Source organism: Ovis aries, chromosome 5 (assembly GCF_016772045.2).
Source record: "Ovis aries strain OAR_USU_Benz2616 breed Rambouillet chromosome 5, ARS-UI_Ramb_v3.0, whole genome shotgun sequence".
In the NCBI taxonomy this organism is placed as follows: domain Eukaryota; kingdom Metazoa; phylum Chordata; class Mammalia; order Artiodactyla; family Bovidae; genus Ovis; species Ovis aries.
The window spans coordinates 57,693,781-57,720,153 of NC_056058.1; the positions used below are offsets into that span (position 1 = coordinate 57,693,781).

The window sequence follows — 26,373 nt, forward strand, 5'->3', positions numbered from 1 at the left end:
ATAGGTAAGAAATTCTTTGGGAAGTGCTCCAGTACTCTTGCCTGGCAAATCCCATGGATGGAGGAACCTGATAGGCTGTAGTCCACGGGGTCGCTAGGAGTTGGATACGACTGAGCGACTTCACTTTCACTTTTCACTTTCATGCATTGAAGAAGGACATGGCAACACACTCCAGTGTTCTTTCCTGGAGAATCCCAGGGATGGGGGAGCCTGGTGGGCTGCCGTCTATGGGGTCACACAGAGTCGGACACGACTGAAGCGACTTAGCAGCAGCAGCAGCAGCAGCAATGTTCAGCCTTCTTAGAAATTAGGTGAGTGACTTAAGTCTGAGCAAGATCTAATCTTGCAGAATGTCAGGGAAGATACTGAAACTGGCATGAGCAGAGAAACTCACCCCCGAAGCTAAACTTTCCATGCAAATTCTGCTTGTGTTCCCTAACTTATAAATAGTCTGCTCTTATAATTATCTCCCCCATGAGGACAGAGCTTTGCAGTTAGCAAAGCAATTTCACATACATTATCTTGTTTGATTTTCACAGTGAGTTAGGCAAGAAAGGAATTATTTACCCAAAAAGCCCAAACTGGAATTCTCAGTGGATTTCAGGTAGAGAAAGATCTCTGTTCTGAAGTTACTGTTAGCAAGCCAAGTCTCTACTCTGCCAGGGATCATCTGAACTAATCAACATAAATAGAAGAGAAGCCAGACCAAGGGAGAAGAAACAGAACCATCCTTCACTCCCCTGTCAAATCACACAATGTTCCAGGCACTTTACTAGGCTCAGAGAACACAGTAGTGAACAAGACTGGCAAAATCCTTGGCATTTATCCAATACACAAAGAACTCCAGAATCAAATCCCTATATAACCCCAGATCAATTCAACATGGCTTATTCCTATCATCTGTCACCCAGGTGACTATGCACGGTCTCAGTCTATGGGTCCACACTATGCCTCCCAAGTGTGGAGCATCACTTGACTTAAAGAATGACAGCTGAAGCAAGCTTCCAAAGGAATATTCTCCCATATTTTACTGGTTAATATCAGATAAATTCTTCCTTTTGTCATTTGAATTTTGTATACACAATGTTGAGCAGGAGAAGTGAAAAGGCATCATTTTCTTTTTCCTAACTTGAGTAGGAAAGCAGCCAGTGCTTTCTCATTAGGTTATTTCTTCCTTTCTCTGCTATTATATTTGATGTGAGTTTCCTATAAAGTGACTTCTAGAAGACGAAGAGAGATATTGGCAGATGGGGAAAACCTAGCTATAGAATCAGGTTAAAGACGTGACAAGGAGAGAGAAGCTGGCTCCAGATTCACTAACAATCAATTTATACACAGGATGAACCTGTTAGAATCCATTGCTCACATGGTACTAGCATTATGCCTCTTTCTTATATATGTGTGCATACAAATTAAAACTGCCCCAAGAAACATTCATATGATATAATTCATGTTTGGAAGCTATTTTTTTTAAAGACTGTATAACCTACATATCTGGACAAACTATCTCATTAGATAATCAAATGGTATCTTCACTTCTATTTTGATTGTGGGCTGGATATTCCCAAAGAAGATAATTACCCAACAGAAAACAACCAAAGACAACTGCAGACTATTCTGCTAGTATGAGCACATTAGTCAGTACAAGCTGAGTGACCAAAGTCCTCGAAAAATGTCTTGCAAAAATGGCTACCCAACTGCTTGTTTAATAATAAAATGTCATGTAAGTCATTTGTGAAGAAAGGACCAAGTATGGGAAATCTACTATTCTAAACCACTGAGGCCAGATTGGCTTGTTTTTAATTCAACCTGGAAAAGTAAAATTCCATTTTTTCAAAAAGATTTTAAGAGGAAAAAAGGTCAGAGTCTCAGAGTGCTGCCATTAACTGGCCCTCCTCAGTGTGAGTCTTGGATTGTAGACTAAGTCCTCTACATTAAGAATCTCAAGGAAGATTTAAAAAAAAAAACAACTTTCAGTTTTGACCATGTGAATCTTTCATCAGAATGTACTGATCATTTGGTTATATACTATTTTGTAGACACTGTGTGAGGGGCTAAATGGTATACAGAGAAAAGAAAGCCACGGTTTCTACCCTCGAGGAATAACTAGCCTTATAGTTAAATAAGGAACTCTATAATCTCAAGCAGTACAAATGCAAGAAAAAGCACTATAAACAGGTCACTGCCATTCAGAGGAAGCAGAGAAGAACAACTGATCCAATTGAAAAAACACAAAAAGGGTGTTTTCTATAGAAGAGGTTATATCTACCCTGAGATGAGTTTCTATTAAGTTTATTATTTCTTTGAATAGTCAATGTGTGCCCAGGCAAGAAGTCAATCTGAGATTACAAAGAATAGACTTATCTGATATAACTTTAGTTCCTTTTTAGAAAAGAGATGGAAAAAATGCCTGGATTTGAGCAAGTTACTAATCTTCACAGTTTGCAGACAAGATAGAGAAACATGAGCATGATGGCAGAGTTGACAGACTGATAAATGTCTCATCAAATTTATCCAAGAGTCAAGATGAACATGAGAAGTGGTAACCCTATTCCTGACTCTAAGTGGGCTGGACAAGACTGAACTCTGGAGTCAGGAAGAGTAGGATCTTGATTCCAGCTTCGAGCTTCATCATTTACTATTACTTGTATGAGTTTGGGCCAGTTACTTACCCTCTCTAAACCTTGGTTTACTCATCATTAAAATGACAATAATTATAACACTAAATTCTTTTGGTGTTGTGAAAGTTAAATGCAACAATGATTTCAAAGTTCTTGAATACAGTAATTGGCACACTTTTCTGGAATTATGTTAAGCATCATGATCCTAATCATAATTATTAATGATATGGAAGGAGGTCTCTGGTGGGCTGCCCCATACTTTGTCAATAGATGCCTTGGAAGAGGAACCTGACACACAGTTCCAAATTTGACACGGAAAGCTATAAATTTGTTCAGGCATCATCCTACATTTCTGTGACTTATATTTTGCTTGTATGGTTAAATTTTGCATTTATTTAGATTTAACTCCATATTTCCAACATTGGCTGATTGGTTTTCCTTTCTAAAACCTTTAAGTCTTCCTTCTAACATGTTAGCTCTCCCTCAGGGCCATTTATTAATATGGTAGATGATAGCTCTACTTATGGAGACAGGGAAGACTCAGGAAATTTGTGGTTGGGGTGTGAGAAATAGAAGAATTCTATTCTGGATGCATGAAATTTGATATTCCAAAGAAACATATAAATGGGGTTGTCTAGGAAGCAAATTGGATCTTGCGGTCTGGAGTTCAAAGGGCAGCTATGACCTGGAGATATAAATTAATGAGAGGGCTGACAGCATGATGATTTAAAGCATTTAAAGCTATGGATGCTTAAATCACATAAAGTGAGAATGTAGTTTGAGGAGAGTATTAGGAACCAAGTGCTGAAGAATTCCAACATTTAGAGGCCAGATAGAAAAGGAAGAACCTGTTAAGGATTCTCAGAAGGTATTGCTAGTGAGTTAAGAGGAAAACCAGATAAATATGGTGTTTAAGAAAATTAATTTAGGAAATTTTTCAAGAAAAAAACTGAGTCAACTGCAAGAGGTCAAATAAGAAGAGTTGTTTTTTTTTTTTAATTTGAAACTTCTATACGAAAAAAGCTAACCAAAATTCAAAATCAAGCAGAAGATTTTGTTTGGGAGTATGTTTTTGCAAATTATCTAACAAAGGATTAATATTTGGAATATAATAAAGAACATCCAGAAATTAATCAGAAAAATAGAACATAGTTTTCACACAAAGAACCAAATATAGGAAGGTGCGGTCAATAACTAATTTTAAAAAGGGCCAATCTATCAAATCATCTGGGAAATGCAAATAAAATGAAAGAGCATATTTCAAAGTAGTATATTAATAAAAGATGCATAATACCCATTGAAGGGAAAGAGTAGCAGATACTCTCACAGCCTGCTGATGAAAATGCAAGGTACTATGGTGCTCTGGGAGGTCAGTGTTATGGTAAGCATAACTGTTTCAAATGCACATAATTGTCAATAGTGCAGTTTCACTTTCGGTAGTTAACTGAAAGGAATACTGGCACATGCACAAAGAAGTGTGTTTCAGGACATTAAAAATAGTACAGTTTGTAACAGCAAAAGATTGGAGACACCTACATATCCATTAATGGGAAATGATTAAATAAAATGTAATATGTATTTTTAGTACAGAAGATTATGTAACAGTTAAAAATAATGAGTTAGATCTATATGTCTGAGTGGGATGATCTCTAAAATGCATTGTTAAAGAATAAAAAGCAAGGTCCAGAAAAGTATACACAGAATAGCTCCATTTATGTAAAATGAAGAGAGAAAAATCTGTGAATCTGTTTTATGAATATTTGTAAATGCATTGAAAAGATTATAGACTAGTGGTAATTGTTGTCTAGGGGCTGGGTTAGTAGGATAAAAGCTGACTTTACTTTTCATTGCTACAGGTTTTATATTTCATTCATTCATCTGCATTTGTTGATGTCCTACTTGTGGAATTTTTAGGAAAAACACACATTTTTCTTAGATTGAGTTAAAATAGTCAATCTGGAGAATTAATTTTATGATTTGTTAAATTATCCATCAAGCACCATATTGTGCATTTGTTATGTCGCAGGAAATAAAACAGGCAGGATTCCTGTCCTTGCAAGGCTTACACTCTAGTGGATTCAAGTTTCAAATAGCTTTCTCTTCTTTTTTTTTTTTAGTTTTTACCCTGCGTCAGACATAGACTGGCGATTCAATTCACATGATAGTATACATGTTAGAATGTCATTCTCCCAAATCATCCCACCCTCTCCCTCTCCCTCTGAGTCCAAAAGTCCGTTATACACATCTGTGTCTCTTTCCCTGTCTTGCATACAGGGTCGTCATTGCCATCTTCCTAAATTCCATATATATGTGTTAGTATACTGTATTGGTGTTTTTCTTTCTGGCTTACTTCACTCTGTATAATCGGCTCCAGTTTCATCCATCTCATCAGAACTGATTCAAATGAATTCTTTTAACGGCTGAGTAATACTCCATTGTGTATATGTACCACAGCTTGCTTATCCATTCATCTGCTGATGGACATCTAGGTTGTTTCCATGTCCTGGCTATTATAAACAGTGCTGCGATGAACATTGGGGTACATGTGTCTCTTTCAATTCTGGTTTCTCGGTGTGCTTGCAATTTTTAAGGAATCTCACACTGTTTTCCATAGTGGCTGTACTAGTTTGCATTCCCACCAACAGTGTAGGAGGGTTCCCTTTTCTCCACACCCTCCAGCATTTATTGCTTGCAGATTTTTGGATCGCAGCCAGACAATCTCTTTAACAAGTGGTGCTGGGAAAACTGGTCAACCACTTGTAAAAGAATGAAACTAGATCACTTTCTAACACCGCACACAAAAATAAACTCAAAATGGATTAAAGATCTAAATGTAAGATCAGAAACTATAAAACTCCTAGAGGAGAACATAGGCAAAACACTCTCAGACATAAATCACAGCAGGATCCTCTATGATCCACCTCCCAGAATTCTGGAAATAAAAGCAAAAATAAACAAATGGGATCTAATTAAAATTAAAGCTTCTGCACAACAAAGGAAAATATAAGCAAGGTGAAAAGACAGCCTTCTGAATGGGAGAAAATAATAGCAAATGAAGCAACTGACAAACAACTCATCTCAAAAATATACAAGCAACTTCTGCAGCTCAACTCCAGAAAATAAACGACCCAATCAAAAATGGGCCAAAGAACTAAATAGACATTTCTCCAAAGAAGACATACGGATGGCTAACAAACACATGAAAAGATGCTCAACATCACTCATTATTAGAGAAATGCAAATAGCTTTCTCTTCTTTGTATAGGCTACCTCCAGTCTTACAAGATTCTTCACCTCCACAGTGAAATACCTGATACCAATTTCCTGTACTTTTCATGGCCTCAGAAGAAACAAATCTTAGGAACAAAGTGTGAAGAATATACACATAAGCCATCTCTAAACTGCTCTCTCTGCTTAACAATCATGCTGCAGATTTCCAAAAGCAGGAGGGATGAAATGATACAGTATTAGTAAAATAGGTTTCCTGGGCTGCCCTGCTGCCCTAGAAACCCTAAACTCTGTGACTGTTACTGTGGGGAAAAGGCACCAGTTCTAAACAACTGTCTTAATAAAGGCACTACTAGAACAGACTCTCTAAGTAGGCAACTAAGCTTAAATAACTAAAAGCTCTCTGGCACCAACACAGAAGTTCTTATACACAAACTTCACTTTACTGTAAGATCCTTTCTGCGACACTCATGAAGGCTCAATAATTATTAATAAATAAGAATGCCAGCCTATAGGAGTATCCTTTGAGGCCTTTCCACCAGCTGGAATCTCAACATCATACTAGGATTTAACTACAAGTCTGTTCACACCAGTAGCAGAAAACTGAACTTATGTTTCTGAGAAATCTCTGAAGCAAAGTATTGATATTTCATAGAAATTCCTATGTTTTCTTCTTTTCTTACACATGCAAATGAAAAGTCCCCACTTTTCAGCTGCCAAAACAGCTAAATATTGTCATCATCAGAAAAATTTAAATGCTTGTCTCAGAGAAGGAACTGCTCTGTTGAAATTCCTGCGCATCTCAGGACAAAGGAAAAAAATGTTGTTGATGATTCATCTTTGCTAAAGGAGAAATGTACTTATCATACATGGCTTTTCACAGCTAAGAACAACTGTAAGGCAGGGTAGCAAGAAAATTATCAGAGTTTGGAAAGAGGCATCATGCCTAGTCACTGAAATTCAGCTCCAAATTTTCTCCTACCTCCATCAACCTATGTGACCTTGGGTAAATCACCTGACATTTCCCCCACTCTTTCATATTCCAATGCTGCTTTCATATTCCTCATGCTGGTCATTCTATCTGGAATGCCTTCTGTGACATCCCCTCCAAGTCTAAAATTCTTATAAAAGGCTGTTCTGTGACGTTTTCCCTCATTCCCTTAACCAAATCAGCTTCTTTCCTACTCATACCCCCAGTCTACATTGTCCATACTTCCATTATATCATTTATCATATGGCATTACTATTGCACATTTATCACTTTGTTTATTTTATTTTATTTTATCATGTTATTTAATAGCCATCTTATGGTATCAGGTTATATGCTATTAGTTTACAATATTATTAGCAGTATTATGAGCACTTTCTATGTGTCAGGCCATATATGAATACATTACCCCTAACTATCATAAAAGTCCTATATGACGGTGTTATATTTATTACCATTTTTTACAGTTGAAAAAAGTGAAAATCAAGAAAGCTTATGCAAATGATTAGTAGTGGCACTGAGGATCAAAATAAAGACTATTTTACTATGGCTTTAATTACTACCCTAAAATAGTACCTGTAAATAGAAGTAGATAATATATGCTATATTCTTACTAGATGTCAGATTCTGTACTATATGCTTTATACATACTAGCTAATATGATTCTCAAAAAAACACTGTGATGTAGAAATTGTGATTATGATTTTCATTTTTTAAATGAAATCAAAGGTTCAGAATGGTTAAATGACTTGCCTGAAGTCAAAGAACTCTGGAGGCTGGATTTGAATACAGATCATTGTGCCCCAGTGCCTAAGTGCTTATCCACTACTCTATTCTATTAACAGATGGAAGAAGTTTATTTTAATCTTTGAAAATACTATGCAATTGCACATAACAAGCCCCAGAGCACTCACCTTAGCACATGTGTGGATCCATTAATAGTTGTGGTTGAACAGGGGACAGTCTGGCCCAAAATGGAAGGTCTTCGGTAGCGTTCATCATCACAGCAGAGGATGATGAGGAAGGCACGTCTAAAAGACTTATTCAAGAAGGCGTAGAGAAAGGGGTTCAATCCAGAATTGATGTAGCCAAGCCAGAGGAAAGCGGTCCACACCTGCCCGGGAACAGTATAGTCTACGAATGGATCCACAATATTGGTGACAAAGAATGGAGCCCAGCAAAGGCAGAAGCAACCCATGATGATGCACAGAGTCTTGGCTGCTTTGGTCTCTGTCCTCATGCGATGAGTGCTATGCTGGTCTGTTGGTTGGAGTCTGCCCTCTGTGGGGGCTCCTGCCCGTTGCAGCATCTGGATCTGGTGAGCATGCTCCTTAGCTGTGACATAGATGCGATAATAGGCCAGCACCATGAGGAGAAATGGGATGTAGAAGGCTACCACGGAGCAGGTGATGGCGTAGGGCTTGTTGACCATGAAGATACAGTACGTAGAGTTAGAGTTCTGATTGACCTTCCTTTTTTCTATCTGAGAGTTAGAGGGAAAGAGGAAGTGAAGAAGTAGGGTGGGTGGAAAGGAATAAAAAAGTGAATAGGAAGAAGCAGGAGAAGAATGAAAAAAATTGTCAGAAAATACAAAGGATAAAAAAGAAGAAGAGAAAAGGAGGATTTGGAAGGTTGAAAGAAAGAGGAAAGGAATAGAGAAGGAAAGGGAGGGCGCGATAAAGAAAAAGGGTGAAGGGAAAGAAAATAAAAAAGGTTTATCAGCAAAGCTTTCGTTTTTCTTCTAATAAGCCTACAGCATATAGAACCATGACGGTAGGAGAGGAATATGCTTTTGGCTGCTTTGGGTCTTCTTATATCTCAGTATTTCCATAAAAATCTTCTAGAATTTTGATAGGAATTAGAATAGCATGACTGAGGAAAAATGACATTTTTTCAATGTTAAGATTTCCAATTCACAAGCATGATAATTCTTTCTCTCTATGTGAGTCTTTCAGAATTTATTTCAGTAATATTTTACATTTTTGTACAAACATCTTTTGCCAGATTTAACCTAAATATTTGCATTTTTATTCTAATGCAAATAGTACTATGCTAAATTCATATTCCAAACTGTCTGCTGCTGATATGTAGAACTCTGAAAAATTTTTGTATATTGGCTATGTATTCAACAATTTTGTTAAATTAGTAACTAATATTTCATCTTTAGATTCTTCTGAATGTTTTCTATGAATAATCATGTGATCTGCAAATAATGACAATTTCATCTCTATCTTTCTAGTCTTAATACCATTTTTCCTTGCATGTTGAACTTAATATGATCTCTAGTACAATACTGAATAAAAATGGTAACAGTGGACACCATGTTTCCAGTCCCAGTTTCAGGAGGGGAGATTTCAATATTTTACTATTAAGTATGACATTTGCTGTCAGTTTTTTGTCAATGCCCTCTGTTTGAGAAAGCTCCCTTCTATTCCTACTGTGATGAAAAAATTTTAAAATTATGATTATATATTGAATTTTGTCAATGCATTTTTGATAGTAATAAGATGATCATGTGGGTTTTCTCTTCTTTCTTTAATTCATACAATGGCATATAGTGTTACATTACTGGTATAAATCTCACTCGTCTTGAATATTGTGATATACTAGATTCATCTTAAGAACTGAACGACTTTTTTTCCACCTATAAACTCTGCATGCTGATGGCTCTTAGTTATCAGTCTTCTCTAGGAATAGATCTTGGTTGAAGAGAGCTGTGTAACCCAATGACACTTCCCTTCCTGAGGTCAGCCTGCATCCAGTGTGAACATACACATGAACAGAGATACGAATAAAAATATGTATGATAAATAATATGCTATTTCATTCATTGTGTACACATTTAGTATTTTGTCTTATAGTATATTGTAAGGTTATAGTCTTATTGAGTTGACATTTTTATCAAATCTTTTTATCTCAGTATTATTTGCCTCAAGTCACAGGAACCTAATCCTATATTTCACCTAGGAACAAAGATTCATGATTTGCTAATTCAGTATTTGCAGCAACCTTATTACCATGAATAACAAGGATCAACTACATAGGTATAATGAACACCTGGGTTACGCTAGTTTCTCTCTAGGCCAATTCAATGTGCAAATGAGTGAAAGATATGAAATGCAATTACAATATCATGGAGCAAACACAAAGCATGTTAAACACAAAGCAGATGCCCCGTTCCCCAGTTACATGAATTAAACAGGGGATGCTGCTATCTCACTGTCACAAAAGAACACAGTTCACTAGGTTATTTCTCTCGGAAGTTCTACATCAGAAGGTAAGAATGCTAAGTCCTTGTTACAAATTTTGATGGACAGAAGCTTATACTTCCAAAGGTCTTCTCCATCAGGGATTAAGTTTAGCACAAACTTAAGGACATAGACTCTTTGGTCCAGTAAGCTTGGGCTTAGCACTAGTCTCCGCCATTCCCTACCAATGTGAATTAACCTCGTTGACCCTCAGTTTCCTAAGGATGATGACAGGATTACTTCACAGCACTGTTGTGAGTCCTGAGTGAGACAATGATAACTAACACAGGGCTCGGCACACAGTAAGTGTTCAACATTTGCTGGCCATTATTATATTTATCTACTCATTATTAGAAATTTGAATTTCATTTCCCCCAAGAATGATAAAACTGAAAGCTTGAAAGAAAAGGGATAGGGTTAAAAAAAATATCCATACAGTCTCCCTTGTACGGATCCCCTTTCATTTCTCCACTCCTCTGTCCCCAGCATTTCTTTCAGAAGCCCAAGGAACTCTCGTTCTGACATACCACATGCAAATCCTGGCCCAGTCTTGGCTTGGATATCCTTTCCTGGACAAAGAATAAGGCAAGATTAGGGGCTAGGAATGGGATGGAGAGAGGAAGGGGCAGCTCCTATTCTGACTGGTCCTCTTGGGTCAGAGTTCACTCTCAATCTCTCCTCCCCATTCCCTGGTCAGAGTCCTGGGATCCATCTTAAAGTGACTGCCTGACAACTTCCTCAGGGGGGAAAAAAAAAAAAAATATATATATATATATATATATATATATATATATATATCCCTGCTAATGGATCTAGATCATAGCTTTCAATAGTCAATGCAAGTTTGATATTGAAAACAAAGTATGTCAGAGTTGGAAACTCTCCAAGAGCATCTAGACAGGAGTTGACAGATGCCTGCAACCTGTGTTTTCCTGCACTGCTCAAAGACACTGTTCCCAATGAGGACCCAAGGATCTTCTCATCACAGCCCTTCAGGAAGTGGCTCAGTGACAGAGCTGGGCTCAGGGTCCAGTTCTCTGGACTCTGGGCCCATACACTCTCTGGAAACCTCCACCCCCATGACAGGTTTTCCATGGGTCACCTTAAGCCTCAAAGGGTCTCAGCATGAAATGAGATGAAGGCCTCTTGGGATACAACACATCCCTCAGGCTCTAGAGTTTGTCTGCTAAGCTTTGAATACCTGTTCCGCTATTCACTAGCTGTGAATTCACAGGCATATTGAAGTGAAGTGAAGTGAAGTCGCTCAGTCGTGTCCGACTCTTTGCGACCCCATGGACTGTAGCCTCCCAGGCTCCTCTGTCCATGAGATTTTCCAGGCAATAGTCCTGGAGTGGATTGCCATTTACTTCACCATTTTTGAACCTGAGTTTTCTCATCTGTGAAATGGGCAGAAATTATTATAATTTTCCCAAAGGGATGCTGCTGTCAGGATTACATGTATTTAGTGTACTACTTTCTGGCATACAGTAAACTTTCAAAAATGTTAGCCTGCTTTTTGCTGTTGTTGTTGTTGTTATTGTTGTTACTCTGTCAGGATCTTTCTTAGGATACCCACCTAACCTGACATTGTTTGTTTATTGAGAATCCCAAGCAAACCAAGTTAGTCAAACAGTAAACCCATACGGTCTGCATGAGTACTCACCAAATCAATTATTCCAATGTTATTCCAGCCTTGCATTATAGGGAGAAAAGAGATAAACGTGGGGATGACCCAGCAGCCTCCCAGCATTAATGCGATTCGCAGAGGGGTCATCTTGTTCCTATAGACCAAAGGCTGGCAGCAGATGGCATAATACCTGGAGAGAGAATAGAGGGGGTGGGTGTCAAGGGAAAGGATAGATGAGAGGGAGAAGGAGGAGGCATAATTCATGAGAGAGAAGTACAGAGGAGAAGGGAAATAAGAGGAAAGAGTGGGAAAGGGGCAAATTAGAGAGGGAAGTAGAAAATAAAAATAAAGGAGGAGAAAAGAATGAGAAGGGGGAAATTAGATGAGTAGGAGAGGAAGGGAGAGAGAAGTGGGAAAAGAACAGAGAAAATAAAAAGCAATTGCACAATAAAATATTGTATTGTCCAGTGAGTTTCTGCTACTATAAATATAAACTTTAGATCACACATATGCGAACCATTACCAGACATTGGTCCCATATCCCTCTTTCTCTCCCGATACCTGAGAAACTCAACATATACCTGAGAGTCTGTTCCATTTCAGGCACAGACCTAACACTACCCTCATGCCTAAGAGTTTTAAAGGCCACTGCCCAGCTCTCTGGGCATCTGCATCCAGATATACACAGTCCTTTTGACAACAACGTGAGGTAACCCAGAGTTGGCCCTACATCTGAGCTCTAAGAACAGTATCTCAAACTTGCCCTTATCCTCTTGATACCTACCTATACCGAGTTGATGCTCTAAGTCAGTGTTCTTTAAATTTTGGTCCAGGGATTCTGTCCTTCTTCTCTATATTAGACTCACCTGAGGAGATCTGCTTAAAATGCAGATTTCAAAGATCTCCTGAAATAGAGCCTGAGGGGGACGAACCTGGAGTTTGCATTCTGACAAGTGGAAATCATCACTGCTGTTTGCTACATATGTCCAGTTCCTGGCCTCCTTGTGGCTGAGTGGGGACGATTGACTATTTTGGCCTGAGTTATGAATAAAATTAACATGTTATTTCTGGACTGAAGCATTTAATTGTTTCTCTGCTGCCAAGAAAGTAAAGTTTCAAATATTTCCTGCTCCATCATTTCCTACCTACTGGTAGAGACCATCTTATTTCCATTTATCAGGGTCTGATCTTTTTCCAGGGACTCTTTACTCATGGTTTCCAGAGCTCAGATTTTGCCTATGTTACTGAAAGTGAAAGTGAAGTCGTTCAGTCATGTCTGATTCTTTACGACCCCACAGACTGTAGCCTACCAGGCTCCTCTGTCCATGGGATTTTCCAGGCAATAGTACTGGAGTGGGTTGCCATTTCCTTCTCCAGGCTGTCTTCCTGACCCATGGATCGAACCCGGGTCTCCCGCATTGTAGACAAACGCTTTACCGTCTGTGCCACCAAGGAAGTCTCGCCTATGGTACTAGCTTTCCTCTTATCTCCAGAGAGAGGTACAACTTGCCCCACTCAACGATCTGGCCTCTAACTCCTAGGTTGCTCCTTGTATGTTGTTCCAATCTTGGAGACCATTACTTCCATGCCCAGACAGTTCACTGAATCTGACAACAAGTGAAATACCATGGTAAGCTTATCAGCCATTTGTCTTTGGAAAAGTCAAAGAAAAAAAATGCAAAAAGACAGCCTGGAGGCTAAGTCTATTCTTTAAGATTTTATACCATTTAATGATAAGCCACCCCCTTATACCCTTCATTTTATGCAATTCACTTTGTTAATTTTTACCACCTCTTCCTTTCTTTTCTTAATTCAAAGCCTAACTAATAGAACAAAGGCTATATTCTTTGAAAAGCTGGTGGTAGGATGATTTGGGAGAGAGGGTGAAATGAGAAGGAAAGCCCAGTGTTGGAGCATGAGAAGAGGGTGCCATAGGATCTGGGAGGGGAGAATTATACCCTTCCCTCTAAGGCATCAAAGAGTAGCTGACCACATTGTGTCAGGGAACTCCCTGTGCCCAGCAAGACAGTGGAGTGTCCTGATCTGGACCAAAGTGCAAAGAACAACAAACCAAAGAATGGGAGAGGGAATTACTCAGGAACTCATTTTCTTTATCTATAAAACAGACATGGTAGCCAAATCTAACTAAGGCTAACTCAGTAATGGAAAGAATCATGATTAAGTGGAATTCTCTTCACACTCTTGACTTATATAAGAAAGGCAAATTTTTCTGAATGGCTGTATTAATAATCATTAGAGGTTTACTTATAAAAAGTTGATGAATTTGGAGCACATGAAAACTTTTTTTTTTTTTTTCAAAATTTGCTCCCTTCCTCACTTCCTGCTAGAGGGCCTAGATTAGCTAGATTATATATTGGTTTTGTACATTTACCATCTTCCCTCTTTTTTGTTGGTAATAGCATCCCAAGTCCTTTGGGAATTCTCTTTTCACTTGTTGTTGTATAGTTGGGAAAATAAATGATGTGATTCTGACTTTTCCAGCCAGGGAGTGACCTAATCAGACATTTTCCTGGAACTCTGAATGCCATGCAGAGTGATGTGGAGATGGAAAAGTCAGCAAAGGTCCCTCTATTCCCACAGTGCCTCCTGCTCTCAGCAGGACTGAGAGCAGTTCCTGTTCCTTAGATATTTGGGCAGTCATGCTCTTGCCCCTTTAGGTTCTCAATTCTTTAGTTCTTCCTTCAATTAAACAAGCCACCTCATATCTTTCCACTAAATTCCCTTTTGTGCAGATGATGTTATAGGTTGAAATGCGCTTCCCTCTCCCAAAAGATATGCTGAAATACAAACCTTCAGTGCCTTGGAATATGGACTTATTTGCAAGCAGGTTCTTTAGAGAAGTAATAAAATTAAAATGAGGTGATTAGGATGTGCCTTAATCCAACATGATTGCTGCTGCCGCCAAGTCGCTTCAGTTGTGTCCTACTCTATGCGACCCCATAGACGGCAGCCCACCAGGCTCCCCCATCCCTGGGATTCTCCAGACAAGAATACTGGAGTGGGTTGCCATTTCCTTCTCCAATGCATGAAAGTAAAAAGTGAAAGTGAAGCTGCTCAGTCGTGTCCAACTCTTCACGACCCCATGGACTGCAGCCTACCAGGCTCCTCCGTCCATCGGATTTTCCAGGCAAGAGTACTGGAGTGGGGTGCCATCGCCTTCTCCAACATGACTGAAATCCTTATAAAAATGGAAAGTTAGACAAGACAGACACACTCAGAGACAAAATGGCAATGTGAAGACAGAGGATTGAAATGATGCTTCAGCAAGCCAAAAAAAACACCAAAGAGTGCCAGTAAAACACTTGAAGCTAGGAAGAGGCAAGGAAGAATCTTTTCCCTACAGGTTCAGAGGGAGAAGGGACCTGCAAACACCTTGATTTCAGACATCTAGTCTCTAGAACTGAGATAATAAATATCTTGTTGTTCCAAGCCACTCAGTTTGTGGTACTTTGTTATGTCAGCTCTAGCAAAACCTAATAAAGCTGGCTAAAAGAAGTTTCTGCTACTTGTAACCAAAGTACCTTGCCTCAGTGAAAATGGTTCTGAATGCCAGATATGTCCTTCATAGAAAGTTTGTTCTAAGTAAGAATGCTTTCATTTTTATTCACTACACCTCCAGGTCAAAGCTCAAATTATAGCATCTCTTCATCCACCAACCCAAAGAAAGCAATCAAAAGATAGCTGAAAAAAGGTGCTTCCCTATCTTTGCTAAATAACTTACGATTTTTGAGGTTTGGAACAGGTACCAAGATACTGGGTAAAGACAAGAGACTTTAGGAATTTGTTTGGAACTCCATTGTCATGTAGATTCAAAAATTCAAAAAGACAAAACAAAATCAAATATTTTATAGGACAAAGGGTATGTTTGAAGAGGCAAGATGAAGATTCTTCTGATTTCCATAAGTAGATATGTATGTTTAGAGGATTATGTTGGGAAGACAATAGAATTTACAGAAAAGGACTATGACCACATGGTTATACTCGTGCTCATTCATAGCTCAGTTGGTAAAGAATCCACCTGCAACGCAGGAGACCCCGGTTTGATTCCTGGGTTGGGAAGATCCTCTGGAGAAGGGAAAGGCTACCCACTCCAGCATTCCTGAGCTTTCCTTGTGGCTCAGCTGTTAAAGAATCCACCCACAATGCAGAAGACCTGGGTTCGATCCCTGGGTTGGGAAGACTGGAGAAGGGACAGGCTACTCACTCCAGTATTCTGGCCTGGAGAATTCCATGGACTCTATAGTCCATGGGGTTGCACAGTCAGACGCAACTGAGTGACTTTCACTTTCACTTTCTTTTCTAAGCCTAGTTTGGCCAAGGTGATTGTCTGATGTCATAGCATGATGAATACCATGTGGACAATAAGATCTCCTCAAGTTCTGCTGTAAACGTTTGATGCATTAATTTGCATTGTTGTTGTTTAGTCACTAAGTCGTAACTCTTTTGTGACTTCATGGACTGTAGCCTGCCAGGCTTCTCTGTCCAAGAGATTTCCCAGACAAGGATACTGCAGTGGGTTGCCATTTCCTTCTCCATGGAAATCTTCCCACCCCAGGGATCGGACCTGCATCTGTTGCACTGACAGGTGGATTCTTGACCGCTTAACTTGCATTGTCCTTGGCTACTTGGAGCTGCTGTTACAGAAATAATGGTGACAGGTTCTTTTTTGAAATTCAACTTTAAGAGGCATCCTGTGGATACAGTACACATCCTACCTATCCCTTACACATTTACATACACAGTCTGTGACCTGAACGATGAGGGCCTGGAATAAAGTTGCTTGAAATGTTCACTTCCCAGACGGATAAGGTAGGACATAGTGATGGTTTCATGCACAGACAGCTGTAGAAAGTTACTCTTGCATGATGTGAAGTGGGGGCTTCCCTGGTGGCTCACATGGTAAAGAATCTGCCTGCAATGTAGGAGACCGAGGTTCAATCTTTGGGTTGGGAAGATCCCCTGGAGAAGGGAATGGCTACCCACTCCAGTATTCTTGCCAAGAGAATCCCATGGTCAGAGTCTGATGGGATATAGTCCATAGGGTCACAAAGAGTCACACGACTGAGCAACTAACACACACACACACACACACACACAAACTGATGTTAGGTGGTGGAGCAAGCCTAGGAAAAATCCTTTATTTCCTACTATAAAAACTAATAATAAGTAAAGGGGAAAAAGGAATTTTATTTTCTCTAAACTATATTGCTGCTGCTGCTGCTGCTGCTGCTAAGTCGCTTCAGTCGTGTCCGACTCTGTGTGACCCCATAGATGGCAGCCCACCAGGCTTCCCCATCCCTGGGATTCTCCAGGAAAGAACACTGGAGTGTGTTGCCATTTCCTTCTCCAATGCATGAAAGTGAAAAGTCAAAGTGAAGTCGCTCAGTCGTGTCCGACTCTTAGCGACCCCATGGACTGCAGCCTACCCCGCTCCTCCATCCATCAGATTTTCCAGGCAAGAGCACTGGGTTGGGGTGCCATTGCCTTCTCCAAACTATATTGAAATTGTGAATTACAGGTAAAGATGACTAAGAAACATACTAAATTATGTCTATGTATGTGTTTTACTTAAATATTCTCCTCTACACTTTCAATCTGGTGTCATGTCCTACAATAAAAATAATATGATTTTTAAGTGACATGGAATAGAGACTTTAAGACTAAAAACTATAAGGTTTTTATTTGGAGCTCAAATTAGAAAGCTCACTTGACTTTGTGGGCCAAAGATTCTTATCAAGGCCTTGGCACCCTTGAGACAGCTGTTAAGCCACCTCATATCCTTCTAGTTTCTTTCCTCATATCTCTTCAATATGTGGTTTCTAGCAAAGGATCCAGAAAAATAAACATCCTCTTGAAGGATGTAAATTAAGTATGTGAAAATCAATATCACTGAAAAAAATGATGAATAAAAACTGAGTTCCACTATTAACTGACTAATGGAGGGAGCTTTTTTAACATTCTAGCTTTGTTTGTAGATCAAGGACCAGACAGATATTAAAAAACTTGATTTTTACCTATCATGGTTGCTTTTAATACTTACTTTTGGATTATATTACCAGTGTTAATAACAAACATATTTTTCCTATAATGACCTGCCCCCCAAACACATGTGCAACATTGACAGAAATAGCTAGTTAAATTTGCAATTTATTTAGAATTTATGAAAAGCACGCTGAGTTAATAATAAGAGCTACTTTTCATTTCCTTAACAAGGAAATCTCCTACTTGTATAATCTCATTTGGTCCTAAGGAACTATAAATGCACCCATTTCACATATGAGGAAACAGAGAAGTGTCAAGATTTGTCCAAGGTCCCACTGGTGGTAAGAACCAAGCTGGGATCCGGCCCAGGCAGCCTGACACAAGGGCCAGGACGTTGACCTCATTACTATCACTTCACTCTGTCACTCCCCTGAAACCCCCAAGGGACTATTCTAATTCTTTACAAGCCATTTTAAAAAACAATCAAAACATAAAAAACGCTGAATCTCAAAACTTGAAGCATCCTCAAAATCCCCAAGTCCCCAAATTTCTTCTAAAATGAAGCATATCCAAGCCTGCATAAAAGCATGAAGGACTGGGAATTCACCAAGTCCTACAACAGTACACTCTAAACTTAAGAATATCCCGAAGTTAAAAAGTTTCCTTCAAAAGTGATTTTCTGTAACTTCCAGTTTTACCCTCTGTCTCGAATTAAAATTTCTATCTCTGATTCTCTTTCTGCACAATGGTCCTAGATATCTAAGGAGAGCTTTTACGTTTCTCTTGAGTTTTATTTTCTGGTAAAAATATTCCTAGTTGCATGCAACCCAGGTTGATTTTTCATACCAAAGTATATTTTGCAATGTAAGAAGACATATTTTGTTGTCATAATTGGAAAGGGTGATGTTATTGACATTCAGGGAGCAGGGGTCAGAAATGCTGCCAGATGTCTTACAATGCACAAGACAGCCTGCTACAACAGAGAGTCATCTGATCTACAATGACAGTAGTGCTGCGGTTGAAAACCTTTGGTCTAGAGGAGGTGATTTTCACCAACAGCAAGGACTCTGTGTCCTCTGTAAGAGTTAGTGTGCCATTCCCTGTTAAGAATGGTAGCTATAAGGACAGCATAATTCTCTAGTGTATTCTATACAGATCAGAGAAGCCTAGAATATTACCTACCACTCTACCCACCATAACTTAATACAACCTACAGGACACCCAGCAGTATAGTATAAGAGACCTGCACCTTCTCAGAGCTATTCTAGGACAGGCTGTAAGAAAGTCTACCCCTAACTGATTTATACATTTCACAGATGTTTGCCTGTTCTAAATTGTATCCTCAGTTCCTAGTACAATGCTATATAGAGAGTTATACTCACAAAAGGGCTGAATAAATAGTAAACCCTTGATCACTACCAATTAAAATAAATAACACTAAAATGTGGGACCAGGTTTTGAAAATGTGAAAAGCTGTGTCTATCAGAGAGATGAGGAAAGGCTGTCTCCAATAAGTGTCTTTTAAGTTGGGTTTTGGGCTTTCCCAGGGGCTCAGAGGTAAAGATTCTGCCTGCAGTGCAGGAGCCGCAGGTTCAGTCCCTGGACTGGGAAGATCCCCTGGAGGAGGGCATGGCAACCCCCTCCAGTATTCTTGCCTGGAGAATCCCATGGACAGAGGAGCTTGGTGGGCTACAGTTCACAGGGCTGCAAAGAGTTGGACTGAAGCGACTTAGCACAACACAGCACAAGGACAGTGGAGGAGAAAATATGATCCAGGTGTTACAAAGAGCATGGACAAAGATCTGGGACAGAAATTTTATATATATACACATCCATCTATAAATATACATCCATGTATCCACATACACATATAAATATAACAGAGTACAATTAGCTGGATGGGAGAGCGTTTATATGGAAGTAGAAGGAAGTAAGCCTAAAATAGCTGACTGAGGGGCAGACCTCAGTGCAATGGTTCTCCAACGATGATGTGCTTCAGAACCACCTGGAGAGCTTATTGAAACACAGGTACAGGTAAATCTTGAATGGGGCCTAAGAATTTGCATTTTTGATACATTCCCAAACGATCTGTTGATGGTCATCCGGTGACCACACTTTGAGACAATTGTCTTAGAGATTTTTGAATGCTATGCTAGGAAGAATCACCAAAAGTTTTTTTGAACTGGGAAATGTCCGTCACAATCAACACTGCTCCACCAAAGGAACTGAATTACAACAAATTCAAGAAAAAGAATGGTTGGTTCACAGGCTAGCTGGATAGTATTCATCAGAAAAAGCAATTCTGTCTCAGCTTCTGCTGCTGCTAAGTAGCTTCAGTTGTGTCCGACTCTGTGAGACCTCATAGAAGAAGCCCATCAGGCTTCTCCGTCCCTGAGATTCTCCAGGCAAGAACACTGGAGCGGGTTGCCATTTCCCTCTCCAATGCAGGAAAGTGAAAAGTGAAAGTGAAGTCGCTCAGTCGTGTCTGACTCTTAGTGACCCCATGGACTGCAGCCTACCAGGCTCCTCCATCCATGCTGTTTTCCAGGCAAGAGTACTGGAGTGAGTTAATCCACTGGATTAATCCAGGTCTGTTCTCTAGACTTCCACTGGACAATTCACACTCTTTTTTTAACTAGAATACTTTTACAAAGCGGTTAAGTAAATGTTTAAATGACAAATGAGGTTCCAGATGGCCAGGATTAACTAAAATGTAGCAAGGATATTTACAAAGTAATATATTATGCAAAACATTTCCAAGCATTGCTCACAAAACTCCATTAAAATCCCCTTTGGTAGACCAGTCACTAGCTTCCCCAACTATGCTGCTACTGCTAAGTCGCTTCAGTCATGTCTGACCCTGTGGGACCCCATAGACGGCAACCCACCAGGCTCCCCCGTCCCTGGGATTCTCCAGGCAAGAACACTGGAGTGGATTGCCATTTCCTTCTCCAATGCATGAAAGTGAAAAGTCAAAGTGAAGTCGCTCAATCGTGTCTGACTCTTAGCGACCCCATGGACTGCAGCCTACCAGGCTCCTCCATCCATGGGATTTTCCAGGCAAGAGTACTGGAGTGGGTTGCCATTGCCTTCTCCTAGCTTCCCCAACTATAGCCATGTGTAATGTGTGATAAATGCTTCTAAATGCCTCTGGGGACACAATTTACTTTGACAACTTTTAGAAGGCAGTCATGTATTTTTATGTTCCATGCTAAACTTTCCCACCCCTCTTGCAATTAAGGAAAATTCTTTCTCCTCACTTACTGCCCTTCTAACCACAGTGAAGGCAGAAGGAGCAAAGAGAACAACTTGGAGCCCTAGACTTTCAGAATCAGAAGAGATTTTAGCAGTCATCTTACATTTTTGCATCTGGGTACCACCAATTCTGTGGTCTTAGAATCAGTTACTTAACCTCTCCAAGACTCAATTTCCTCATCTGGGACTGTTATGTCCAGCTCACTGACTGGCTGTGAGAATTGATGACCAATATGTTTAAAACTTACAAAGTTTCTGACACATAAAGTTTAAGAGTTCAGTTCAGTTCAGTTGCTCAGTCGTGTCCGACTCTTTGCGACCCCATGAACTGCAGCACGCCAGGCTTCCCTGTCCATCACCAACTCTCAGAGTTCACTCAAACTCATGTGCATCAAGTCGGGGATGCCATCCAGCCATCTCATCCTCTGTCGTCCCCTTCTCCTCCTGCCCCAAATCCCTCCCAGCATCAGAGTCTTTTCCAATGAGTCAATCTTCACTTCAGATGGCCAAAGTACTGGAGTTTCAGCTTTAGCATCAGTCTGTTCAATGAACACCCAGGACTGATCTTTAGAATGGACTGGTTGGATCTCCTTGCAGTCCAAGGGACTCTCAAGAGTCTTCTCCAACTCCACAGTTCAAAAGCATCAATTCTTCGGCGCTCAGCCTTCTTCACAGTCCAACTCTCACATCCATACACGACCACTGGAAAAACCATAGTCTTGACCAGATGGATCTTTGTTGACAAAGTAATGTCTCTGCTTTTTAATATGCTATCTAGGTTGGTCATAACTTTCCTTCCATGGAGTAAGCATCTTTTAATTTCATGGCTGCAGTCACCATCTGCAGTGATTTTGGAGCCCCCCAAAATAAAGTCTGACACTGTTTCCACTGTTTCCCCATCTATTTCCCATGAAGTGATGGGACCAGATGCCACAATCTTAGCTTTCTGAATGTTGAGCTTTAAGACAACTTTTTCACTGTCCTCTTTCACTTTCATCAAGAGGCTCTTTAGTTCCTCTTCACTTTCTGCCATAAGGGTGGTGTCATCTGCATATCTGAGGTTATTGATATTTCTTCTGGCAATCTTGATTCCAGCTTGTGCTTCATCCAGCCCAACATTTCTCATGATGTACTCTGCATATAAGTTAAATAAGCAGGGTGACAATATACAGCCTTGACATACTCCTTTTCCTATTTGGAACCAGTCTGTTGTTCCATGTCCAGTTCTAACTGCTGCTTCCTGACCTGCATACAGATTTCTCAAGAGGCAGGTCAGGTGGTCTGTATTCCCATCTCTCTCAGAATTTCCCACAGTTTATTGTGATCCACACAGTCAAAGGCTTTGGCACAGTCAATAAAGCAGAAATAAATGTTTTTCTGGAACTCTCTTGCTTTTTCCATGATCCAGCAGATGTTGGAAATTTGATCTCTGGTTCCTCTGCCTTTCTAAAACCAGCTTGAACATCAGGAAGTTCATTGTTCATGTATTGCTGAAGCCTGGCTTGGAGAATTTTGAGCATTACTTTACTAGCATGTGAGATAAGTGCAATTGTGTGGTAGTTTGAGCATTCTTTGGCATTGCCTTTCTTTGGGATTGGAATGAAAACTGACCTTTCTAGTCCTGTGGCCACTGCTGAGTTTTCCAAATTTGCTGGCATATTGAGTGTAGCACTTTCACAGCATCATCTTTCAGGATTTGAAATAGCTCAACTGGAATTCCATCACCTCCACTAGCTTTGTTCGTAGTGATGCTTTTTATTCCAAGCCCCTCTGATCTTATATGTACGCGTGCGTGTGTTCTAAGTCACTTCAGTTGTGTCAAACTCTGTGTTACTGCATGGTTACAGCCCACCAGGCTCCTCTGTTTATGGGGATTCTCTGGGCAAGAGTACTGGAGTGGGTTGCCATGCCCTCCTCCAGGGGATCTTCCCAACCCAGGGATTGAACCTGCATCTTTTATATCTCCTTCATTTGCAGGCAGGTTTTTACCACTGGTGCCACCTGGGAAGCTCTGATTTTATATGTATATATGTATATGTGTGTGTGTGTGTGTGTGTGTGTGTATATACATATATATATATATATAATATTATTGTAAACAAATTTAGATACATTTTGGAACTGGGACTCTAAATCATTTAACAAATAACATAGAACCCACTGAGCCATTGAGTTCAACCTGGTCATTGATTCTAAGAAACAAAAGGCAAAGAATTGATCCCTCAAGTTGAATGGAAACAATGAGACCATACTGGCTACAAGCAGTGAGGTTGATTAGATGTAGCATCCTCTCATAGACTTAATCCAGGCCCAGCTTTTCTACCTGGGATGGCTGAAGATTACATCTTGAATGATCCACAGAAATCAAATCTCCAATTAAGATAACCTAAAGAAAAAAATGTCAATCACTGGAGAGAAGAGATGAAGTATCTGGTGGCTGATAAGACCTGGATTTTGGAATGGAATAAGAAAACAGAAACCTTTCACCACAAATATTTTCACGATTCCTAATCAATAAAGCACAATCATCTTTAAAATTTAGGAGTAAAGTGTTAAAGATCTTCACTGAACCAGCAAACTTAGGATTTACAAGTGCATTTTGCCTTTAGCAAGAAAATCAGTAAGTTCTAGTCCCAAACATTTCATGGATGTTCCTTTTGACTTTGGACAAATCTTTGGACACTACACATCTCTGTGCATCTGTTTTCTTATGTGTAAACAGGGTATTGACTTACATCAGAGTTTTTATAAGAGGTTGTAATTGTAATGAATTAAAGATGGCCACATTTCCCATCCAGGGACAGGGCATCTGCACCCTTCCCACAGGGTTGTCCTGTGACTGATTTGACCAACAGAGTACATTGGAAGTGTTATATGACAGTCCCAGGTTCAATTTTTAATAAGACTCTTGGTTTTTTGGAGTCAGGAGCTGTCATGTAAAAAATCTAGCATGCATCAACATGAGATCATGAATAGGGATCACGTGGACAGAGAGAAGAGCCTGGCTGAGTCTAGCCTTCCAGATGACCCACCAAGATGCCAGGTATATAACTAAATGACCCTGGACACTCCACGCTAGTTCAGTCTCCAGTTAAAAGCCACCAAGTGACTTCAGCCAAGCCGAAGCTCCTGATGAACAGAACTGTGACATCTAATAACAATGCATAGTTGTATAAGGCACTAAGTTTTGGGGTAGATGTTACACCCAACCACAGAGGTAATCAGGTAGCATATAGTCGGGGTTAACTGTGGGGTTCACTGGCGGGGCAGTAATTCTCCTTCCAGGAGGTGATCCATATTTAGGGGGCAGAATTTTAGAGAAAAAGACCAATCTTTCTGCTCTTGATTTTGTTAAATTTTAGTTCCTCCAGTTCTCTTTTGAGGAGGTGGAGCCAGTAGCTCAAGAAGAAACTAAAGCCCTTTTTCTTGGCATCCCAAGAGGCTTGGCAAGCTGCCAGTCACCTGGAGGATCAATGGGGAAGACCTCACAGGGATATTCACCAGGAGCCAGGCACAAGAAGGGGCTGAGAATGCAGCCATGAGCAGAGATAAAACTGTGGGTTCCAGTAAGGAAAAACTATAGGGGTGGAAGGACAGGGAAAGACTGCTTCCTGTCAGAGATGCAGAGGGCATCAGATCGAGTCTTTGCACATAATCCCACATGCAATGTGCAGATCTAATGTTTACTATGTTCTTCTTGGTTAAATATTCTGTACACTCACGATAAGAAAACTTGCAAGAAGGGGAATGTCAGTTGTCTAGGAAGGTGTCTCCTGAGTTATCACTGACTAAAGAATAAAGGATAATCCAATAAAAATATAATCTCCAAAAATCAGGTTTCCAAGGTATACTTTGATATACATGAACTGATCAGTCTGTCAGTAGACACTGGATGATTATCCCACTGACCCTTCCAGACTAAGCCCAAGGGTCACATTCCCTGGAAAGTTCTTCTGGCCCCAAAAAGCTCAGGGGAGACTCTGTCCTGTCAGAGAGGTGGATTGGTTCTTCATCCCTGCATTTCTCTGGGGGGGGGGGCGGGGCGGGGCATGCCACATGACTTGTGGGTTTCCCGGGTTCCTCAGTGGTAAAGAATCCGCCTACAGTGCAATAGACACAGGAGATGTTTCCAGTCCCTGGGTCGGGAAGATCCCCTGGAGAAGGAAATGGCAACCCATTCCGGTATTCTTGCCTGGGAAATCCCATGGACAGAGGAGCCTGGAGGGCTACAGTCTTGAGCTTAGTCATTCAGCAGTGTCTGACTCTTTGTAACCCTTTGGACTGTAGCCTGCCAGATTCCTCTGCCAATGAGGATTCTCCAGGCCAGAATACTGGAGGGGGTTGCCAAGCCCACCTCCAGGGGATCTTCCAAACTCAGGAATCGAACTCAGGTCTCCCGCAGTGCAGGTGAATTCTTTACCGTCTAAGCGGCCAGGGAAGCCCAGGCTACAGTCTATGGGGTTGCAAAGAGTTGGACATGACTGAGCAACTAAACAGCAGTAGCAGCACATGACTTGCAGGGTCTTAGTTCCCTGACCAGGGATCAAACCCATGCCCCAGCAGTGAAAGTTCTGATTCCTAACCACTGGACCACCAGGGAAATCCCTCTGCCCTGGTGCTTTACAGTACCTTGTATATGTGTGTGACACAGCATTTCTCTGGCTGTATTATAATTGTCCGCTTATTTCTCTGCTGCAATTACTACTATTCAAACCATGTTGCTGTTGTTTAGTTGCCAAATTGCGTCTGACTCCTTTACAACCCCCTGGCCTGTAGTCCCCCAGACTCCTCTGTCCATGGAATTTCCCAGGCAAGAATACTGGAGTGGGTTGCCATTTCTTTCTCCAGGGGGGTCTTTGTTACCCAGAGGTCAAACCTGCATCTCCTGCATTGGCAGGTGGATTCATTACCACTAAACTACCAAGGAAGTCCAGTCCTACTATACACATCACCTATTTTTTTAGGACACACTTTGTGTCAGAAGTATTCTGTTATTTCTAATTCCTACAGCAACTCTGCAAGGCAGCATTTAACATACACACTTTAAATATAAAGAAACTGAAGCCCAGAGAATTTAATACACTTGCCAAACATCACACAGCCAGATATGATAGAACTAGGACTGAACCCCACATTTGCCAAACTTCATACCCTGATAATGTTAACAAAAGGGCAAGGCTTGACACAAGTAACCTTATCTAGAAATAGGAAGGACTGTATGCAACACTCTATAAGCTTTCTGAGCTGAGGACACAAGAAAAAAGACATATTTAAAGATGAAACTGACAGATAAGATAATACACAGGAATAATAATGAAGAAGCTACTGCAATAACCCAGAAACAAGATGAAAAAAGTTTAAGACGGGGAAGATAGATTTGAAAGATATTTATGAAAATATAGCT

At 40.3% G+C, this 26,373-nt stretch overlaps 1 protein-coding gene across 40 annotated transcripts in view; it reads right to left on the minus strand.

The window, feature by feature from the left end:
- Positions 1–26,373, minus strand: part of HTR4 (5-hydroxytryptamine receptor 4) — a 266,563-nt gene that overhangs the window by 65,108 nt on the left and 175,082 nt on the right. For 29 of the 40 annotated variants that reach the window (XR_009600875.1, XR_009600890.1, XR_009600871.1 and 26 more), the window contains 3 exons: positions 11,748–11,901; positions 10,612–10,653; positions 7,751–8,319 (listed from right to left, as the gene is read on the minus strand). Coding sequence is in view for 14 of the 40 variants with exons in the window: in XM_060416584.1 (XP_060272567.1) it covers positions 7,751–8,319; positions 10,612–10,653; positions 11,748–11,901 (765 nt within the window). In the remaining 26 variants the exon portion in view is untranslated. The remainder of the gene's footprint in view (positions 1–7,750; positions 8,320–10,611; positions 10,654–11,747; positions 11,902–26,373) is intronic. The other 11 variants (XR_009600880.1, XR_009600894.1, XR_009600893.1 and 8 more) reach the window with 1 other exon arrangement.